Here is a 22,886-nt window from a genome sequence, read left to right as displayed (position 1 = left end):
ATGAATTTAACATTGCATAAAAGTGCTTCAAGTGCTTGTCACAGAAAAATGATTGGCAAACTTCCGCGATAAACTGGCGGAAAAATTGTCTGCGCGCGTATCCCAGAATCGAAACAAACAACAAATGCGACGGAAGCAAACACATTTCCAAAAGAAACAACAAACAAATCATACCATAACTCATACCCTTCGCCATCAACAATGCTTATTGTGTACACAAACGTGACGTCACACCACTGTTACGTCACAAATTGGGCTTAATGTTTCTATTTCCGGGGGGTTATTGGCGGCGACGACGACGATCAACTGAATATTTCGATCACATGTCTTGTACTGCAAATGTAAACAATTTTATGACTTTTAAGGCAACAGAATATGTAGGAATACAAACGGACAGAAACCAAGCAAAAAAAACACAATAGGTTCGGTTTTCTTCAAGGCAATTTTCAGTAACATTTACCATTAGGTGTGAATTTAAGCATATATAGTTTCGTTTTAGCGTCCGTTGCCATCGTAGCCATTGGGAATTAATCCTCACATGAGGCACTGCCTGGACCCTATTAAACCGGCATTGTGTCACGTTGGATTGCTTTGTGTTTCTACATAGTGTTATTCCGTCACTTAGTACAGAAAAGTTCGAATCAAAATCGTCGCTCAACTAAATACAAGATCTGATTTTGATTGCTGTTATACAACAGTGTTATGTATGCGTTTGAATGTGTACGGAAAGTTCATATTAGCTGCACTTCACTTTAAAGTCAAACGTTGTGTCGGGGCAATAATAAACTATAATATAGAGTCTGGTTTGTGAGTGCTCTTGCATGAAGATTACAACTTCTAGGTTAAACCGTAGAAAATTAACTATCGCTAGGTCTAGCAAAGTTCTATAGAAGTAGGATCTCTATTGCAGCATAAGATCGTATTTTAGGCTAAACTATTCGCTCTGTGTCGAAATTTGCTTGGATTTTGTTGGAATAGCATTTTATATTAAATTGAAACATATTTTTTCTTATCCATTCACCCAACGCTATATTCGCTAAAATGACAGCTCTGGCGTATGTCGTTATCGCAGTAGTAGGCAATACGGAAAGAGCTGGCAAAACTATTTGGCTCCACCGTGCGGTTACTTCGAAATTCCGAGATTTTTTGCGCTTTGCGCAGAAGTTTATTAAATGAAGTGCAGCGAAATGAAGAGACCCAACAAGTGACCAGGGGCAAGTTCCAGCCAATAAGTAACAACAACTAGTTTTGATTCGATGAAAACGATCGAATTTATACAAAAAAATAAGTGGAATGCAACTTACGGCGACATATTGTACAAATGCAACAGTGCTGTGGCGCGCAATACAAAAAATAACCATGTCCATGGGGATTAACAGTGAACACGGAAATTTCATGCCGTTCGTCTTTTCTAACCACCTGCATTGTCGTGGTGCTCCCGCGCCACACAGGGGCGGAAACAGAACCTTGGCGGTGATTTCTCAGTTACCGCTACATGTGCTGTTGCTCTCGTCCGTACTCAAGTCGTGTACAATGCTCTGTACAGATACAATTGTGCCGGCGACGAAGCCACCGAACCCGACGACCATGATGATAAAATCCTTGATAAGGATCGGCTTCGACATTCCCGTGTTTCTCGTGCGGTTGCTGAAAAAAAGATCAGCTCATTACCGACTGGATAACGGGATTGAATTCGCTATGCCAGTTAAAACACATGGGGGATGAAAAGAAAATGTGACGTTTCAACATAAGCGTTCTAAAATGAATATATTTCCCCTAAATTTTATTCCTTCTTGATCTTGGGGAACATTCCTGTATTCACATTCAATTCATACTCTGCAAAAAAATTCCAACTGGCAAAATAACATACGAATAAGCTTTGCGAAGCCCATTGATTGGACTCTTGCTTTTCATCAACCACTACCAAATAATAGTAAAAGTCCCAGTACCTTTCTTCAGTAGTTTCATCTGCGTTGTCAATCAACGGTGCGTCCACTTCGTTGCTCTGAGGTGAGTAGAAAGTGAGAAGGTGAATGATGGGAGGGAAGATGAGGGCAAGGAAAGATGAAGAAAATGCTCCGATGAGGGCAATATAATCACCAAGATTAGGGATTGCAATTGCACATAAGCCTTTAGTTATGTGCAAATAGTTTAGTAAAATGCCACCACATGATAAACAAAGTGCATAAATATTATTGCTTATACTTTACAAATAAAAAGCAGTTTTCAAAATAAAGCTAGAAAAGCATTTTTATTGATGAGTTAGTATCATTGCCACCACACTCATCCAATAGCATCAAAAGCATGCAGTGGTCCATCATAAAAAAACAGTGTGATATTTGAGCATTCCAAGAAACATCAACAGTGTGTGAAGAAACATAACTTACATGACAAAAATTGCCCTAGTGATAAAGCAAAACCAAACTAAAAGTTTTCAAAAAAAAAGGAAACTCATGACACCAATTGGATTTCAAAAAAATAGTGCACTGTCATACAGGACATATTTTTGAGATCATTTGAACTGATAAGTTTTGTTTGATTTTGATTCACATGACATTTTACACAATTGTGGTCCATTCAGGGTTTGTACTCACAAGTAAACATTGTAAGCGAAATTCTCACTACAGCGTCCATGAGACGCGGGTGTCTGAACCGTTTTATCCATAGTTCCATAAGTTGCATGGGCACATAGAATTGTATGAGCCAACCAACAAAAATGACAAATGAGTAAAGAACCTTTGCTGCTTGAGCTAAGCTACATGTAAGTAGAAGAAATGTGCTAAAAGCTGCTTCTCGAGGTTATTTTTTGTGAATAAAATAAATATTTTGTACATTTTGTATGCAGCTGAAATTGAGAGATTGGTTTGCAAGGGCCAAGTTTCCAAACTGCCAAAGTTTGATAACACAGTGACATTGTGAGGGGATTTGTTCATTTGTAAAGCTTTTAAAGTGTTTAATTTTAACTGTAAATGTTTTCAAATCAAATTAAAATAATTTATGCACCAGTTATACAAATTATGTATGGTTGTTTTCATGCTTGCAGTTTGTAAATTTTTATTTGACACCATTTAAATGCTAAACAGATATACAGCACAACAATAAAGTGCCAGATATATATATGACTTACGGGTCTGCACTTGGAAGATTGAGGGTGATACTTCCACATATATTTGAGCCATACTTAAGATATCCGATGACACCCAATCCAATGTAGAGAGATGAAACTACGGACATACCAGAGTACAGAATGAAAGGAAAGTTCTGAGGGTTCCTCATTTCATTTTCAATTGGCAGAATCTAATGTCATAGATAAATGTGAGCAATAATACTGTTAGTATGTTTCAAAAAATACAGCTTTTGTTTTAAGTAAAACTGCATAGGCAAAAAGCATCACTTACAACTCCAATGGTCTCGAATGCAAAGATGGCATTGCCAAAGAACATGGGAATACTGGAGGCATTTGCAATAAATGGCAAGGAATCATAATGCAGGTCCTGGGAGAACACAATTATTTGGGAAAAATATTTCTTTTATACAAAGATAACTTTCAGTAGGATTTGGCATTGAATTTAAGCTGTACCCTTGTAACTGGACACAATGAAAAGCCAGAATACACAGAACTTTTGGTCACAAAAAGACAAACCCCCAAAAAAGTTTTTTAACAGTATTCATCTTAATTTAGTATCTGAAATAATCTGCAATAGCTTGGAATGGAATCGCTCAAACTGAAATACATGTCATACTTGAGAGACATAACGGACGATAATGGCCAATGAAACTGCAGTGGCCACATTGGCAAGCATCGAGAACCATGCAAGAACTTTCAGGTGGCGGATGAAACAGAAAAGGACAACAGGCACAAAGATCATGGCCATGAAATATCTGTCAGTAGGAGCTTTAGTCCAGTACTGGATAACAACCTGTTACAGAAGAGATAGATTTTAAACCTTGACAATTGTTTTTAATTTTGCCTTCGAGAGCAGAGAACAAAAAAATTATATCAATCTTAAGGCCATCCTTCTTTGTGTAATATTATTTTTTTGTCACTTTTGCCAACAAGAAGTACAATTGCTAATAAGGAAACATGTTATGTCTACAACAAACACTGGAAATATAATTAACATATATCATACCTGACGAATATTTTGGGCCATGAAAACAAAGTAAATACAGCAGAATCCGAGCTGTGTGATTAAGAGAAAGATGTCAACTAGTCGGCTTGCAAGATTTTCATATCGTTGCAGAAAGACCACTGGCCCATGACGTACAGCCATTTTCATCACAGTTGCGTAATCCATAAATGGAACATTTTCAATCCTGTGGTCAAACCATATTTACATATTCTATTTGAGTTAGGTTATCTGCCACACTTGCAATGCAGCAAGGCAAGCTAAAGGTGAGTACTTTAGCTATAAAAAAGATTTTTAATCACTCAGCCATTGATCATCAATGTATAAATTATCATGCAAAATTTGCATATTTAAAGCAGCCAGCTCCAAGTTCTTTGCAACTGACAACACAAAATGTTCTGCTGTTTGGCATTTTGTAATAAATGTGTAATGAGTCTTCCTCAAAATTGCATTACTTTGGTTTCTCAAATGAGTCACATATTCAGGAAGTTTATTGGAATGTTAAATTGAAAAGAAAATTTTCCTATGTTGCAAGAACTGAATCAGAAAGAGGAACCGAAATTCAACAAGTACTTTCTTTGTATGGGATACATGCCATTGTTGTGATATTAACATTTTCCGGGTTTTCCTATTGTGAAATTAACTTTCATTATAGTTTGAAAAGTAGCATTTTCAAATAATGCCTTATTTGATGAATGAACTAGTCAACAGAAAAGTTGTTTATGGAAGCCAACTGCCATGTGATTTGTTCATAAAACAAAGTATTTTTATGTTATCTTATGTTTGTATTCACCTGCAGAAGTGCTTTGAGCACTTTACAAGAAGACGCATGCAATGAATGCACACCACAGCCATAAGGAGCAACATCACAGGACCAAAAATCAACCCTGAATTCTCAATTGCCAAAGGAAGACTCAACAGTCCTGTTCCAATACTTCCTTTTACCAAGTGCATCATGGTGGCAGCATCCCTAGACAGACAAAAGTGAAAAATTACATTGACTGTTTTTATTTTATTTTAAACATGTACCATTTCACAAATATAATGTTTTTGATGTTTTTGTTGCTGCCAGGCATATTGTAACTGAATAATCTGTTCTTCTGGCAAAGATAAAACGTAACTTTATTCACCGACGTTTCGCATGTTATTCAACAAGGCTTCCTCAAGGTAATGGTACAGCACACAACTAACGCCAAAAAACGTGCCAACACGAAAAAGGGGATAATGCTAAGAAATGTACCATTTCTCTCACATGTGTTCAATTTTTTGAATCTTATGACATTTTGGTCAAATTAGTTCTTAGGTGCTGCGAATACCTTTATACTTCACAAGCCATCAGCTTTAAATCTTTCCAAAAAATGCAAGACAAACAAATACATACGATGTTGCATGTGGATTTGCAGGTTGTGATTGCATGACTTCCACATCTGGATCGCCACCAGAAAAATTTTTGTCTTGTCTGCACAAAAATTGGAAATGAATAGAAAAAGGGTGCAAAAAGTTGGTGATAATTATACACCCAGAGTGTACAGCATCAGATGATATGAACCTTGCTCTTAAAATGGTTAGTCAACAAAACATTGTTGCTGTTCTTATAGGTGGTAACTTAGTTTTTATTTTATACCCATAGCCTATAGGCAAGCTTACTTATCTCCACAATACATTATGGGAAGTGAACATGCTACATTGCTTCCTTATGTGAGTCACCGCGCAGAAAAGTTCATTGAAAAGAATCAGTTTCAATTGGTTCCTGTGTGGTGCAATATTCAACCAAAAGCGGAACAGAAATTCCAATACATTGCAAGAGAAAACTGGCAGCATCAACTATTTGCTTATTTGCCATTTTCACTTCTTCTTTTTGCAGTTTACAAATGCATACACATGCAAAGCATAACTTTAAGTTTGCAATCAGCCAACACACCTGTTTGCATTTTCTTCATCATCCGAATGAAGGAGGGGTTTTCTTTGTTCATTGGAAAAGGTGTTATATGAGATGTTGTTTACATTCAATTTCTATAAAAGTATATCTTGACAATATACTTTTCAAGTTAGTCAACCATATGGAACATTCCGCTAATAAAAGGGGGATAAATTGTGTTTAACTTATGTGTCATTTGATTTTTTAATACACATTTCATTTGATTCACCAACACATGCAAAAACACTACAAAAGTAAGTTTCTCGATTATATAAAACTTTACCATAAACAACAAAAACTGTAGTCAAACACAATAGTGGAAATATGTAATTTGAAGATTGTTTAGGCAACTGTTGAATGTGCAATTATTTCAATACAATAACTAATTCTTTCCTATTAATTATTGGTCAAATTTCGCGAAAGTAAAATACTAACATGCACAAATTTTTTTTTTTAATTTGCAACGCAATAAAGTCCGCTAATAATGTGTCTTGCTACAATTATGTGAGTTTTTGTTGTTCCAACTAACATGCCTATGAAAAAGGAATAGTCCCAGATCCAAACAGAGCTTCAATGCTGGATATGTTATCCTAAAGCAGCAAATTTACTTTGCAGCGTTGCAAGCATGATGCAAATCACCAATAGCAACGCACCAAAACAACAACAACAACTTACCTTGCTTTCCATGTTTGATGTTCACAGGGTTAAAATGCAATCGAAGATTGAGAGCAACACGTCGACGCAGCCGTGGCACCAAATTTGTGGGCACAGGACGGTGGAACATATTACTTTATCTTCTGAGCTTCTGCTTTTTGCACTTGAGCGTCGCGCCACCAATCAGCTGTTCCATGAATGGAAAAAGGCTGTGACGTCACAATACTCGGCGAAGAGAGTGGTTCGTATGATCAGGGTTGTGGAGATTTTAGTTGGACTCCGAATCCTTTTGTTTAAATGTAATACTAATATCTTTTCAAAACAAAATATTCAAATGAATTACAACAGCTTTACTGCCAAATTGTGGAAATACCACTATAGAGTCCACTATTTTACTATGAAATAAATTTTACCTTACCCAAAAAAGATAAATATTCAGATTCGGCCGAAAACTTAATAAGTGCAGTTATTTGAATTCGAATCCGAAATTCTGAATAGTAACTAGTGCAATTAGTATAAAAGTACTATTATTTACCGACTCCATGAGATCACCGGCTCCGTCGACCCCGAGTAATTTTTTTTTTGTTAGAAGGCTACATCAGGAGTCAAAACCACAGTAGACTTAATTGCAAAGGTGTAATATCTTTGTCGTTTTCTTACAGTAAAAAAGTGTTGGTACTCTGTGGCTTCATATTAGTAAAGTTGGGCCCCGCTTTTTGCTGTAAAAGCGTTGGTCGTGCATGGTAACAACATATACTCCGGAAAGAAGTTTTGAAGTGACAGCTTGCCGAACAATATAAATGCAAATGTTGTTTTTTCTCTATTTCCTCAGCTCCGTTGCATTATAAATCAAAAATGAGCAAGGGGCAATTAAAATAACGTTGCTTTTGTAAAATGATTAGTGATGTTCCCAGCTCCAAATTATCCGGCCCGGCCGGATCCGGATAGTTATTAATCAAATCCGGCCGGATAATTTGGATCCGGCAGTTTGTTAACACCGATTCGTATTAGGGCAAAAATGTTTGATTGCCAAACAGAATGCTATGTTAAGGATAGCCTGTCATAAGTGGAACAAATAAACGTGGGCATTTATTAATATGGTATAACACGTCATGAAAAACCTTAATAACAAATAACAGAAAAATCTTACGTCGGCGAGTATCACAGACTGGGTCCCAAAAACGAGTAATTTGCGAAATGTTTGTCCGCTTTTAGGACAAAAATGCTTTCCCAATATCCGGTAAAATTAAGTGTATTATCCGGCCGGGTCCGGGTATTGAAAAACGGTCAATATCCGGCCGGGTCCGGGTACCCGGATCCGGCGCAACACATCACTAAAAATGATAAACAAAAACATCACTACCAATACATTTATTTTATATAGGCTACACCAGGACCCCGCCAAAATCCACGTGGTTTCTGAGCTCCAACAATGTCCCAATTCTTTGCCGTGACGTCGAAATTCGATTTGCATCGACCGCAGTGAGTGACGTTTTTCAAAACTTACGTGCCATTATACCAGCAACTTATTTTGGTTTATTTTCTTTGAAAGAAACAATATTTTGTATTTATAACTAACGTGTATTGATTTTGTGATAACCAGAACTAACCAGCATGTAGGCCTACTTGTCACTTTACGTCTGAACTCAATATTATTACTGCAATTAGTATATACACAGTATAGACCTGCCTCGTTACCTCATGCACCGATGCATTTTACCACACAAAGCTTATGCACAATCACCAACAGAGAGTAGGCGATTTGATTGACATCGTGTTGGAAATTTTCACCGCTAAAAAGGTCAGCGGAGTAATTCTTGTATTTGAAGATTTGAAGTTGAGAGCCACGATAGAAGTTCTTACACTCATCACACAGTGCCATTGCGGGCCGTTACATGTAAACGAGCAATTGCTTAAATAATGAATTCAACATTACTACAAGTTAACCACACGGCAGAAAAGATGCAAGAATTTTAAAATATAACGAAATAGGAAATCAAAACAGCTCTGTTGCAAAAAAAATGACAATTTTTATTTATTTAAGACGTTTCGGCAATAACTTACGCCGCCATTAGTTCAATAAGCACATATATAGGGCTTTCTACTCATATCGGCGTTTGTGTTTCGAAGATTGAAACAAATAACAAACAAGATGAAAATAAGAGAACGTCCAAATAACAACAAACAAACCATGTGTTGTGAGTCACTACACCTTTCGCCATCATCAATGTTTGTGTACACAAACGTTACGTCATACCGACGTTACGTCACGAAGGTGGACTCAAATTTTCTTTGGCCAGGTAGGGGTTGTTTCCCGGGGGGTTGTAGGCGGCAACGATGAACACGTGATCATTTCGGTCACGTGCCAAGCCAACGCCAATTTCTCGCGTTTCTTTCCAAACCAATTGCGTAAATCGCGCTGTAACACATTTTGTGTTGACATGGTTTAATAGTAATCGTCCTGTCAAGACAGACTAACACCAATAACTACCTTAAACAAACCAAAATCGTGTGTTTCAAACCGTGCTTAATTGTAAGCAGACTTTGCTTGATGGGAATAATGTCGCATTACACATGTCAACAATGTCGCATAATATACGACACATTATACGCACATCAGAACCTCATCAAGTAAGGCATTGTTTTTCGAAAGCAATGCAATACGCAGCAAAATATTTACTTTTGGGTTTAAATAATGCAATTTTTTTTTTGTCTGTTGCCGTCGTGGCTGAAGTCATTGGCTTTCCTCCCCACAAAAGGCACTGCTTGGCCACTATCGAAACGGAAACGGCACTTTAATCGGGATTATGTCATGATGGTTTCTTTTTGCGTCTATACTGTTATTGCGTCACTTCATATATCGAAAATTTCGAATCATAATCATCGCTCAACTAACTATAATTTTTGATTGTTGTTCAAAACGTTTTTATTCTCCTCAATGCATTTGAATGTGTATTAACCCGTTTTAATGCAAAATTAATATTCGCTACATTCCGTTTTGAAGTCAAACGCTAAACAAGGGGCAATATTGAAGCACTATTTACACCTTCGCTTGTGCGTTACATTCGCATGGGAGCTACAACTTACCGGTCAAATCATCGAGAGAAATATTGTCGAAGTTGACCCTCGAAATTTCAGAGTACCACATGTCTGTTATCTCTGAAGCTGTCAAAAAATGCACAAAGTTATGAAACAATTGTTGCAATTCCATTTACATTTAAGATAAAAATATATTCAAGGTATTATTACGAAAAATACAGCACTTACCGCAAACAGAGCGATTGATGATGTGACATACGGTGTGACCATTCTCACTCCAACCAGGATTTCGTCGGTTGAGCAATTTTTCTGCGTGGATTTGCGCCTCTTTGGTCAGGGCAGGGTTTTGTTTTAGTCTGCCAACAAAGTAAACGCGTGAACATGCGAGACTGGTCACTAAAGTTAGTTCAAACTGCCTGGACTAAAAAATAGTATTTTTTAAACAGATGTTGTTAGTTATCCATACTATACCCTTCAGTATATACCAAGAACAGCAAAAAATCAACCCCTGTAAAAAACGTACGCAACGGAACAATGCAAACCAGTGCTCTCAACCTCGGGTTCGCCTACCCATAGGGGGTCCTTAAGAAAGTTTAAGGGGGTCCGCGAATGGGGTTCAGTGGTTTGTCATTCCAACCTTTGATTATTTAAAGGAATACATGAAGTTCGGCACAAGTTGAGCCTGGGGTAATTTTTACATGGGGATCCGCAGACTTGATGGTTTTACAAAATGGTCCGTGAGTACAAAAAAGGTTGGTAACCACTGAAGCCATGTAAATCAGTTGTATACAAACCGTTGGTTTGTAGAACATACAAAACTCGCGTGTATACGCCTACAGAAGAGACTATGAGATGAAATTAACGTAAATGAACTCACGGTGCCGCATTGTGGTGCCTCCGCAGGACGTTGTGACGAGCGATGAATTCCAGTTCAAATTTCCGTTTCTCTTCTGCGTATACAAGCCTCAGCGTCAGCACAGACTGCAATATGTTATTAATTTTAAACACTTACCCGCACTGCACAAATTCTGTTCTTCTTTCATGATTTGAAGCTTTCGTTTTTTGTCCCTAATTTTTTTTTGTTCTATATCTACCAACCTATACAAAAGTGTACATAACATAGCAGTTTGCGTCTCGTACAAAAATCTATGCGTGCAACTATTTCGCCCACTTCGTAATCGGGCATCAAATTTTCCACAGAAAGCACCTTCGGCATAATAATTCAACCTGACAGATGTGAAATGTATACGTCACCAGCACTGAATAAATTATGTTCTTTTGTCATGATTTGTAGCGAGCTATCGTTTTATTTTTGTCCCAAATTTTCCATATCTAGCAACAGATGTTACAACCGACAAAAATGTAAAGTATATTTCTTGTGTAGGAAGCAAATGACTTCAGTATATATCTTCACTCTTTCACTACCTCGCATCAAGTTTGGCACAAAAGGTACGGATAACATCGGCTAAACCTAACAACGCAATCTAACACATGTCAAATCTACTTGGTCTGCTTTTATGTGCAACATACTACACCAAATGCAACCAAATGACGTAATAGCAAACGCAACCGCAAAATACGTGACTAATGCTGAAGTTGGCGAACTGCTATGTAACAACGCATTGACGAATAACACCCAAAGCTTGCATGTTTTTAGGTCGTCAACTGTAACTAGAAAGGTTTCGCCATTGTACTCGCATACCAGTATCCTTATAACCGACGTGACAGCTTTTAGTCTAATGGGTAAAGAATAACAACACTATAGACTGTTGTATGTACAGTATATCCCCGCGCTATGCCTGCCAGTGGAACGGTCTTTAACAGCGAATGTATTAACGCACGCTAAAAACTAAAATAACGCTTCTTTCTCCATATACAGCTGCCAGTTAATTACCTGGAAATGATTAGGCGCGATCCAACTCCAATTACATATATTGTAGCTGAAACTGCCTGGCATAATACGAAGCTAAATCAAACTCATCACACAAAATATATGACCCCTTTCAACTAATGCACAACACAATGGCTGCAATTCCGGTAGCCGTTTCATTAACTTCCTGTTGCACCCAACGCAGGAATAACGACTAGAGTTGTGTTTAACAGTGAATGACAGATGGGCGATACTTTTCCAATGCACAGTAAAACAATATCCCTGTTCTTTTCCTTTGTTTCGTACAATCGGTTTAAATAGGGAACAGCTGACTTGACGCGACAATCTGCAGTTGACATATCGGCATCGGCGTTAACAGCAGCTGGTTGATACGGACTTTTCAAATGTACATTCGACTGATACTAAAAGTCCTACCGAAACTTTCCTTTTAAAAACGGAATTTTACGGGTCACATATGACATTTCAGCGCTACTACCCAGCAATTGAAAATATTATAATTTCATTTTAAAAACTGTATAAGGCTTCTGCAACCGGATTTTCGTTGAGGTTTGGTTGAAATTGCTGCCTGCTTCTTTGTTTTGTTGTTTTAATAAGTTAAAATGGTCTGCATAATACCTATCACAACAATGCAACCCAGAACGCCTCTTCAGTACTCCAAATTACCATATTGTACCGTGCTCCACGCACTTGTAAACAATACGTTTAAAGATCTGACAAAGCTGTTTGGCTCCATCGTGTGGTTATACTTCGAAATTTCCAGATTTTCTGCGCTTCGCACTTGGTTTATTCAATAAGATGCAGTGAAGTCAGGCGACGCGTGGATTAAAAAGTCAAATCGTAAAAAACAAACGTCTTGTTTTTCCGCCACTTGAAAATAAAAGTAAATTTTGTTAGGTTTGATTTGGAAATTCGATGAAAGCGAACGATATCGCACAAATCACTAAATGTAACGAGGACATATTATGTTCTTGTACTATTGCACGTACTGGTGTATTGGGAAACAAAAAAAGCAAAGAGAATCCCCACCAACAGAAACAGTAACAAACAACTATCCTTTCACAACAGACAAGTGTTCTACAAGGGACATGCAAGATTCGTTTGCTACTATAGCAGCCTTATACGTGCCTTATAGTCTGAGGCAATGGAGTAGCATGACAAAAATGGGCAATTGTAATGGAAGCCAAGCGTACTATATAGAACTGTGCCGCTTCGAACGTGAATTCCAAAGTTCTGCACCGTGTTTTAGATAAAAATTTTTTACAAAGCAGCAAAGTGTACAAGGCAAGGCTAATAAAAGTGGATTTTAATGCAAAGGCGAGCTTCCACATTTCTATGGACGTTTCACTGCCGAGCAGCAATCAATTGCACACAGGTGGAATGTAGCTTTTAGCGACATATCGTAGAACTGCAGCAATATTGTTGGGCATACAGCATAAATATAGAAGGAAACCACGCCAATGTACATAGGGAACAACGATCGACGCGCACATTTCACTAACCTGCAGTTGCAAATATACTTTAACTTAAAAACAATAAATACTGGATCGCTTTAATGGTCACGTGGCTTTGCGAGAGAAGCTCACTGGTGGAATTTCCACCAATCAAAACTCCAAATCTTTTTTGCTACTCGAATATTTTGCGCGATAAATACTATGTGGGAACTTTGCAAACAAATATTGGCTCGCGACGCCACGACGACAAAACGAAATAATTTAAAATGGAGCGGAGAGGATGGAAATTTGAAATATAACGGGAAAAAACAATTGCAGGTCAAAAAACGCGGTCAATTTTTCTTACATTTTTTCACCTAGAACATAATATTTGTACATGGCATGCATGGTAGTTGGTCGTACTGGAAAGTGGGCCGAAAAAGGCTAGAGTGCAACATGCGTAGAAGAAGCATGCGATCCCAATCAAGTGCAGATAAACCACCGATATGCCGCAATCACGTGATCCCGCACAGCGGGAAAAATTGCCGAGCACAGAATAAATCCCGGTTCAACAACCGCGGAAGAGCGGTTCCAGGCCCTTTGTCTCACACCGAACCATTAGTTTGGGGTGCGCTGGTCGCGTTCCCGTGCCACGCAGCGGACGTCGTGATATTATAAAATGGTGCCGTGGTGGTGATTCCCCCGTTTCCACCGCTACATTTACTGTTGCTATCGTCCGTACCCAAGTCGTGTATAATGCTCTGTACAGATACAATGGTGCCGGCGATGAACCCAACGAACCCGACGACCATGATGATAATATCCTTGATTATGACCGGCTTAGACATTCTTGAGTTTCGTGAGCGGTTGCTGAAAAAAAGAATAGCTAGTAATGGCTAGAGGACGGGATTCAATTTCTTTTAATGGAGCACTGATCGTTGGTAAGGGTTGCATTTCAAACCAATGGCAGGATGAAAAAAAACGTTCTTATACCATACAAGCGTTATAAAATCAAACATTTTGTCCTCAAGTTTTGTCAACCCTACATCTTGCTTGGTCGTATGTATTGTTGAACGTGAAGTTAATGTGACACATGCAAGTACCAACTGGATCAAATTTAAAATTGTTTTTCTTAACTCGTTTTGGTTGTAACTGTCTTTATTATGACATTTTGAAACGCCAGCTAATAGCACAACTAAAACATTTTTTTGCTGCAGAAGAAAAGTTCCAATACCTTCCACTTGACAATTTATTTGCGTTGTCGATCAACGGTTCTTCAACTTCGTTGCTCTGAGGTGAGTAGAAAGTGAGAAGATGAATGATGGGAGGGAAGATGAGCGCAAGGAAAGATGAAGAAAATGCTCCGATGAGGGCAATATAATCACCAAGATTAGGGATTGCAATTGCACATAAGCCTTTGGTAACATACAAATAAATTTAGTTTCGAAAAATGGTTTCCTGGTATCCCAAAAAATATTACAACTTATAATATAATGTTTGTTATTACAACAGAATAGTAGTAACACACATTTTTTTAATAAAAAATTAAAAATTCAATTCAATACACCAAAATAAAAACCTTGCTCATCAGTAAATTAGTGTCTATATTGCCACCATAACTAAGCATCTCAAAGCATGCAGTGTTGCCAGGGTTTATCATGAAACTCTGGTCAAAGTGGATTTGCACTCGGCCACACTGTTAGCTTTATTAAATTATACAATATGAGTTAAAAAAAAAACTGAAATAACTTTTCACAAAAAAAAAAAAGTGATTCATGCAATCTCAATTAAAATATCAATTGAATTTAAAAGAAAGGAATGCAATATCATGCAGTTTATAATAGGATTATTGTCGCAAAAATGATTTGATTTTAGTGAAACTATTTGGACTGATATGTTTTGTTTGGATTTATGTGACATTTTACACGATTTTGGTCCAATCACGTTTCGTACTCACAAGTAAAAATTGCAAGTGAAATTCTCACTACGGCGTCCACAAGACGCGGGCGTCTGAACCGTTTTATCCATGGCTCCAAAAGTAGCATGGGCACATAGAATTGTATGAGCCAACCAACAAAGATGACAAACGAGTAAAGAACCTTTGCTGCTTGAGCTAAGCTACATGTAAGTAGAAGAAATGTGTTAACAGCTAAAATTAAAGTGTTGCAGTACAGATTTCAGCCACATTTTTAACCAAATTAACCAAAAGTTTGGGCTCTGTTGTTAATTCTCTTTTTTGCAAATAAAACAAATATTTTGGTTGGCTTGTTTGCAGCTGAAATTTGTGCGATTAGTTTGCAAGGGCCAAGTTGCAAAACTGCCACTAGTAGTAGTTCCACCACCGCAAATTTGCTAAAAACAGTGACAATGTACAAACAGTCATGCAACAAACGTAGCACTGACAGGTAGACCATGATGGAACCCATGCCACAATACTACATCTATACCCCAAGTCATGCAGGTGAACCAGTTAAAAAAACAGGATTTTGTGTGGGAATTTGCTTACATGTAAAAGCCACGCAGAACGTGCGTAGCACGATTTGCCAGCACAACTCATTGCTTGGCATGAAAGTACGCTTGAATTTTGCCCAAATGATTTGAATGGGCACGTAAAACTGAACAAGATACGTTGCTCCAATAACAAACGATAACATGATTTTCACGGATTGATACAACCTAGAAAAGTAGGCAGAAAGGTAATGGGCCAATTTGGTTGTGGCCATTATGGGATTTATAACACAATAGACCATGACTTCACCACCTGCGGTGGCATTATGAAACTGTAAAGTTTAGTTTTATATCGAAAGTTCTATTTTTATTGTCCAGTGTCAAATTTTCTAAACGTCATTAGGTTCATTATAGGAAGTTGGCAGACTCAAATCAATCAGTACTTATGAAAACACCAACTTGGCTATGGAAGACATACAAATGAAATTGTCAACATCCTACATATGCACACACAATACAATTACATATTTAACAAGCTGTGTTTATTTTAAATTTATTGAGGTAAATTTCAAATATTTTTAAAGGAGATTAACAAAAATACTGTATACTCTTCTAGTGCCACAGTTTAAATTTGACAACATTACAATGCAAAACACACATTTAGCAATCACAAAATATGCTTTATTCCATCTATGACTTACGGGTCTGCACTTGGAAGATTGAGGGTGATACTCCCACATATATCTGAACCATACTTAAGATATCCGATCACACCCAATCCAATGTAGAGAGATGAAACTACAGACATACCAGAGTACAGAATGCAAGGAAAGTTCTGAGGGTTTTTCATTTCATTTTCAATTGGAAGAATCTAAATGTAATAGATACATGTAAATATAGTTAAGCACAGTAGGTTTTCAAGCAAGTAGTACTGCTAGTTTGTTTAAAAATATATTAGGCTCTACTTTTCCAGTTCTTGGTGCTGTAAAAAGGACTGACTTTTTTTCAATAAAAGGTATCACAACACTGAAGGCCAACTATTTGCTGCATTGCTTTTTTGATGTCGCCGAAACTAAAAGAAATTATTTCAGAGAAAAATTATAAATGCAAGAAACTTACAACTCCAATGCCTTCAAATGCATAGATGGCAGTACCGAAAAACATTGGAATACTGGAGGCATTTGCAATAAATGGCAATGAGTCATAATGCAGGTCCTAGGAGAAAAGAAAGTTATTTATTTTTCTCCTGAGTTATTTCTCCTGTAAGTGAATGAAAAATACAAACTACAGCGTCAGCACTAGGGGCGTTTAAACTTTCCCAATTTTGATTACTTCCCATTGAGTCAACTTTTAGGAGTTTTTATAATGGAATTTACTTTAAAAATACATCAATAACTAACAAAAAATAACTGACCCAGAAATTAAAATAATCGCACAAACTTTTGTTACAAATCAACATAAGGTTCTTTCCATATGCCGACAAAACAAAAGCTATAATTTCAAAATATTAAAATTGTTTTATTTTATTGTGATATTTACATATATATTCAAAATCATCATTAAAATTGTGTGAGTAACTGCATTTTTCTCTTCCTAAATACAAGTCTTACTTGAGCAACATAGCGGACAATGATGACCAAAGAAACTGCAGTGGCTGCATTGGCAAGCATAGAGAACCATGCAAGAACTTTCAGGTGGCGGATGAAAGAGAGAAGAACAACAGGTACGAAGATCATGGCCATGAAATATCTGTCAGTAGGAGCTGTAGGCCAGTACTGGATAACAACCTGTTACAGAAAATAGATTTTAAATCCTCGGTAACTAAAAAAAACAGGAATCGACAGGTGTGGATTGTGTTGCCGTAGAAACAGGCCATTTTCCTTTGTGTGCTTTTGTGACAAAGTTACTTGAAAGAAGTATACTTAATACTTTAATTAGTGAACTTGTCTGTAACAGGATTTGTCCACAGTAAACATCACAAAATTTTATATCCATACCTGGCGAATATTCTGGGCCATGAAAACGAAGTAGACACAGCAGAATCCGAGCTGCGTGATCATGAGAAAGATGTCAACTAGTCGGCTTGCAAGATTTTCATAACGCTGCAGAAAGACCACTGGCCCATGACGTACAGCCATTTTCATTACAGTAGTATAATCCATAAATGGAACATTTTCAATCCTGTAGTCGAAAAATATTTACAGAATCTATTTGCATTAAGTTTACTACCCTGTTCATTTAAAACTCTCACTAACTTGGGAAAGGGAGGCAAAGACATTAAAGGTTTACTGCCCTGTTCATTCACAACGCTAACTTTAAAAGGGAAGGCAAAGACACCATAGGTTGGTTTTGGAAGTACACATGTTTTCATAAATGCACACACTTATTGCACCTATTTTCTAATGCAGGTCGTTTTCAAAATTGCAATATTTTCGTTGCTAACATGGAAAAAAAACACTTTTGTGTGTTTCAAAGAACTAAATCCAAGGAGGAACACAAATACAACAATATGGTATGTGTTTGAATATATAACTTTGCATGTGTGTGACACATGATACTGTTGCCAGTTTTAGTTACTTTATTAAATAATGAAATACTTTTATTGCAATGAAAGTCATTGTTTGAGTTCTAGTGTATTTACCTGCAGAAGTGTTTTGAGCACTTGACGAGAAGGCGCATGCAATGGACGCACACTATGGCCATAAGGAGCAGCAGCACAGGACCAAAAATTAACCCAGCGTGCTCAATTGCCAGAGGAAGACCCAACAGTCCGGTCCCAATATTTCCTTTTAGTAAGTGCATCATTGTGGCAACATCACTATAAAAAATAAGCAAAAAATTTAGTTTCTACTATTGCTTTATTTGTTTTGCTGTATATACTTGGCACAGCAAACAAATGTTTAATGTCTTAATATTAACATTTACTGCTTGACCATAAACACAAGATTTCACTGAAGACAGAGACTTGTATCAAGAATTTTTTGGGCATTTTATAACTTGATAACTTACTCAAATTCCACTCTTTTACAGCAAACTTTAAATATCTTTTTTGCCATAACACCGTATACTGACCTCTTGCTCCTTGCTAACAACTACATAAGTAAAAATCCAACATGGCATACAAAATATATGTGATTGCTAGAGCTGCACATGTCCTAACACATCACGAGACAAATGTATTTAATCTCTATCACTTTTTACTAAGCAAGATATGCAAACACACTCACGATGTTGCATGGGGATTTGTAGGTTGTGGCTCCATAACTTCCACATCTGGATCGTCAATGGAAAATTTTTTGCCTTGTCTGTAAAAAAAGTGGAAATGCTTGGAAAACTGGTGCAGAAAGGAAATGTGTTTGGGAAGTAGTTGAAATCTCTGCACAGTATGCTTAGCTAAAGCAATCGAGATCTAGAATAACTCATTCATGTTCAGAAAAAATGAACATGTCCAGCTACTTGTTTTGTAAAATAAATTTATATTTGGAATATTTGCTGGCTAGATTACTGCTTCATACGTACACTATCCGAACAAGCTACTTTCTCTATTATAATAAAAGAACAGAATCGGCTGCTTTTATATAGTTTCAAAATAATGATTTTGTGCATATTTAAATCTTATCCTGTGTGCAACCCCATCTGAAGTTATGCATGAATCAAATACAAGAAATTTGACTGATAATGTTCATTAGTGCGCAAATGGTTTCCTAGTATTGTGTTACATATTGCACAAAAATGAATATTGCCAATCTTGCCCTGAAGAAACAGTTGGATAGCAATTGCACTATTTTTCTTCCTGATATGAGTCATATTACATGGAAGTAAATCAAGAAGACAACTAAGCACATATTAAAATTAAAGTGGAGAAGAAATGCCAAAACAACCCTATCAAGGCTTGGCTGCAATACCTCAATGGCAAAGGAGAAATGTTGTTGTTTTAACTTTTACTTCTTGCAAGTTAAACACGCATGCAGAGCATAACTGTGAGTTCGCCATCTATTACCATACCTGTTTGCATTTTCCTCGTCGTCCGAGTTAAGCAGGGGTTTTCTTTGTTCACTTCCTGCCATGGTTGGAAAGGTGTGGTATGAAGTATTGTTCACAATTAATTTCTAAAAAAATATGCATACAATGACAATTCATAATACTGATAAATAAACTGGCAGTAATATTATATCGCAGTAGGCTCACCTACATATTAAATACATTGATTTGTGGTAGGATTGTTTTTAGGCATGATTTGCACAATTTATACAGGCTTAAACTATTAAACCCATACAATGTAATAAAAGTGAAAACTAAACGAAAACCTATACCCTTTATCTTACACATTATTTGCAGACAAATTGATTGTATTTCAATAACCATTTCAAATTTTGCAATGTCAGCTGACAATAAATTTAGGCAATAGATTTTGTTGTTAATGTTGAATATAAATGCATTCTCTTTAAACTAACGTGTTTGTGCAATTATCTAAACAGGCATAATCCCTAATACAAACATAGAATCATACTCATAACATGACACAACTTGTTTCCTGGCCTGCTTGATAAATTGATGGGAGTCAGACACTGACAAATAACACAACTGCAGAGAGTTTTAATACTGAAACACTGCACGCCTAAAACCGCAACTTGCAGCGTTTCAAGTAAGATGCAAATCACCAATAGCAACGCACCAAAGCAACAACAACGCACCTTGCTTTCCATGTTTGATGGTCACGCTCGAGAACTAACGATAACTGTTAAAATGCAATGGAAGCTGGAAGAGCAATACGCCTATACAATACAGCTGTAGCACACTTTCGCGTTTGAGGACAAAGGACAGTGGAACATATCACTTCGAGTGCTTCTGCTTTCTGTACTTTTCCGTTCAAACAATAAAGCGTCGCGCCAGCAATCAGCTGTTCTATGAACAGAAGAAGGCTATGACGTCACAATACTCGGAGAAGAGTGTGGGTTCCTATGATGGCGACATGGCGTGTTTCTCAATAACCGGTGCACTAAGGGGTGACGTAATACGTGAATTGTAAGTGCGATAAAAACTCCGCGGGATCCTTTTCAAAGCCCTTCTAATCGAGGCCAACGTTTGTTTGAGTCCCCGGTGTGCGTTTAATTCAAAAATGAATTTCCGCAATTTCGCGTTGGAGGAAAATGTCGTCATCCCACACTTCGATTACAAATGAATACAGAATATGTTGCATAATACAGCCTCGTGAGTAGGAAACTAAGCAAACTTTAAAGTAGGACATATTACCACACAAACACAATTTATAGCAAACAAGCCAGGAACAACACGCACAACTAAAAAAATCTTTTCTAATTTAACCATCTTTTGCGCAACAACATTTTGCTTTTTTGCATAGATAGCTACAAACGCAATACTCGGCCTGGTTTTCGCATTACAACCTGTTGTATCGACTGCAAGCAACACAATGCGGATGGTAGCGTATCACGAGATTTCAATATTTATTTTAGGTTCGGCACGCGGTTGAACTTTGTAACGGCCAGATTGTTTGGCAATTGGCAGCAATTATTTGAAATAAAACGCCAAGCTATTTAAAGGGGCGTTGGCATTAAAAATGAGCGTGGTAACTAAAGGTGTACAATTTGTTCACATGGACCAGGCGAAGACAAACTGAAACAAGTTCCTCATGCATGTGACAAAGGTTTGCGTGGGTGTTTTTGCAACATTGGGAGACAATTGCGTTACTTGCCAAGCATTGCGCAACGCCAGGGCGTGGAGTGGAGCATTTTTTTTCGTGGCGTTCCGCGTCTCTGTATATTTCCTGGGGTTAAATCCGAACGATTAAACAGCATGACGCTGGATTAAAAAACTGTTTTCCACAATGTACTTAATTGGCTGCAAAACATCACCAACATTCCAACAACAACTATAAATGTGAAAAAGAGATTAAGTAATCTAATACACATTTTTGTGCCTGTCCGTTTTCCAACAACTGCACATAAATAACCACCACACTGAAATAAAATTACCAATTTAAGTACCTTTCCATTGAGCATAATGTTGAGAAACAATACAATTGAATATGACAAAAAATAAGCCCAGATTGAAACCAAAGAGCCACTATATAAACACCCTTGGGGCAGTACAACTAATTACACGCCTGTCTGTATGGTCACAAACTCCTTGCTGGCTAATGTTCTGGGAAATACAAAGCAAATGAATGGAAATAGTGGGTGGAACATGAGCAACAATTAAAGTTAGAGGCACACACACAGTACAATAAGGAGCCCCTCCTATATTGTGCTACAATAAAAACATACATGTTTTAAAGTCTCAACAACAATAAATGATTAAAAATTTCCACAACAAGATTTTGTTTTTGATCAACTTAAGTTTGCATATAATTTTACTTATCCCAATATAGCACATCAGTCATGATAATCTTGAAATTAAATAAAACCATTTTATGTTGTTTTAAATTCAGTACAACATATGTGATACCTATCATAGAGCTTTCAACATTACTACTGATACCAACACAGCTACAATCAAGAAGAAAGGTTTATATAAAGCATAACCGATGTCTCAATGACAACTTTGATTGGTCTTGGGACCGTGGCACTAAAATTCTTGCAAAAAATGATGACTAGGACTGACCTAGATTATTGCACAATTTTCCAAGATACAGGTTAACAAAAAATATATATATTTCCTATACAGCATCATCAGTATTCTTATTCAAATAGATGATGCTGTATAGGTGAAACATATAAGCTAACCTATATATTCTACAAACCAGACCTACAATAAAATTACATTTGTGATCAATATCTATATTGAGTTTTAGTTGGACGAAATTGCATCAGGAAATATGTGTACCACTAACACAAAAAGAACTATTTCATGCAGGAATTTTGATATATTAGTTATAAGCAGTATTTAGTCAACAAACCGTATACCTTGAGAATTGTATTGTAAGATGCCACTTGAAACCTTATTCCATTTTTATCGCATACACTGCGTGTCCAGGTGCTTGTAACAAAACAAGTGTTCCTACCGACAACTCATTACAAATAAAACACGTGTGTTTACAATTAAATATCCAATTATTTTGTTTATATTACGTTGACCTGTAACCTGTTACGTTGACATTCATGCTCACTCACCCGTGACGTAATGGGCGTGAATTTATAAAATTAATTTTTTTGCATTGATCAAATAAACTTGTAAATAATATATCTAGTTAGAAAAAAAATCATATCTAGTTAAATTTCTAAAGTTTTTAACGTTTTCTGGCATTCTTGTCAGAATATTACTGATGTTGTTTTTATTTTGTTGAGCAAATTTTGATAACACACCGTTAATCATGCGTAACATTCTACGTCACACTTTGGAAAAATGTGTGAATGTGC

General features: G+C 37.0%; 3 protein-coding genes across 7 annotated transcripts; all 3 read right to left on the bottom strand.

Moving 5' to 3' along the window:
* Positions 1 to 211: 211 nt before the first annotated feature.
* Positions 212 to 6,864, bottom strand: LOC145911771 (proton-coupled amino acid transporter 1-like). Of its 3 annotated transcripts, XR_014403261.1 has the most exons (12): positions 6,724 to 6,864; positions 6,052 to 6,143; positions 5,512 to 5,589; positions 4,924 to 5,100; positions 4,134 to 4,317; positions 3,744 to 3,920; positions 3,399 to 3,494; positions 3,128 to 3,297; positions 2,595 to 2,755; positions 1,950 to 2,130; positions 1,420 to 1,647; positions 212 to 333 (listed from the first exon to the last, which is right to left on the bottom strand). XR_014403261.1 is itself a non-coding variant. In XM_082999205.1 (11 exons), exons 1-11 carry the CDS (start codon positions 6,733 to 6,735, stop codon positions 1,482 to 1,484), a joined length of 1,494 nt encoding a protein of 497 aa, XP_082855331.1. In that variant the 5' UTR covers positions 6,736 to 6,864; the 3' UTR covers positions 1,162 to 1,481. The 3 variants fall into 3 exon arrangements, 2 of the variants coding, with proteins under 2 accessions (XP_082855331.1, XP_082855334.1); XM_082999205.1 differs by lacking the exon at positions 212 to 333 and having other exon boundaries at positions 1,162 to 1,647; XM_082999208.1 differs by lacking the exons at positions 212 to 333; positions 6,052 to 6,143; positions 6,724 to 6,864 and having other exon boundaries at positions 1,162 to 1,647; positions 5,447 to 5,555.
* Positions 6,865 to 8,551: 1,687 nt separating this feature from the next.
* Positions 8,552 to 10,835, bottom strand: LOC145911783 (Golgi-associated plant pathogenesis-related protein 1-like). Its single transcript, XM_082999223.1, has 5 exons — positions 10,754 to 10,835; positions 10,619 to 10,691; positions 9,970 to 10,097; positions 9,790 to 9,867; positions 8,552 to 9,121 (listed from the first exon to the last, which is right to left on the bottom strand). Exons 1-5 carry the CDS (start codon positions 10,782 to 10,784, stop codon positions 8,970 to 8,972), a joined length of 462 nt encoding a protein of 153 aa, XP_082855349.1. The 5' UTR covers positions 10,785 to 10,835; the 3' UTR covers positions 8,552 to 8,969.
* Positions 10,836 to 12,399: 1,564 nt separating this feature from the next.
* Positions 12,400 to 22,599, bottom strand: LOC145911769 (proton-coupled amino acid transporter 1-like). 3 transcript variants are annotated; one of them, XM_082999203.1, is made up of 11 exons: positions 22,434 to 22,599; positions 19,516 to 19,619; positions 18,738 to 18,815; positions 18,152 to 18,328; positions 17,508 to 17,691; positions 17,121 to 17,297; positions 16,630 to 16,725; positions 16,212 to 16,381; positions 15,569 to 15,738; positions 14,297 to 14,477; positions 12,400 to 13,932 (listed from the first exon to the last, which is right to left on the bottom strand). In XM_082999203.1, exons 2-11 carry the CDS (start codon positions 19,575 to 19,577, stop codon positions 13,668 to 13,670), a joined length of 1,560 nt encoding a protein of 519 aa, XP_082855329.1. In that variant the 5' UTR covers positions 19,578 to 19,619; positions 22,434 to 22,599; the 3' UTR covers positions 12,400 to 13,667. The 3 variants fall into 3 exon arrangements, with proteins under 3 accessions (XP_082855329.1, XP_082855327.1, XP_082855328.1); XM_082999201.1 differs by lacking the exon at positions 22,434 to 22,599 and adding an exon at positions 20,205 to 20,371; XM_082999202.1 differs by lacking the exons at positions 15,569 to 15,738; positions 22,434 to 22,599 and adding exons at positions 15,020 to 15,180; positions 20,205 to 20,371.
* Between the last annotated feature and the right edge of the window lie 287 nt (positions 22,600 to 22,886).

This window comes from Ascidia mentula, chromosome 8 (assembly GCF_947561715.1).
Source record: "Ascidia mentula chromosome 8, kaAscMent1.1, whole genome shotgun sequence".
NCBI classification, from domain to species: Eukaryota; Metazoa; Chordata; class Ascidiacea; order Phlebobranchia; family Ascidiidae; genus Ascidia; species Ascidia mentula.
Note: the sequence above shows the minus strand (reverse complement) of the source record. Positions and strands in the feature narration are given on the sequence as shown.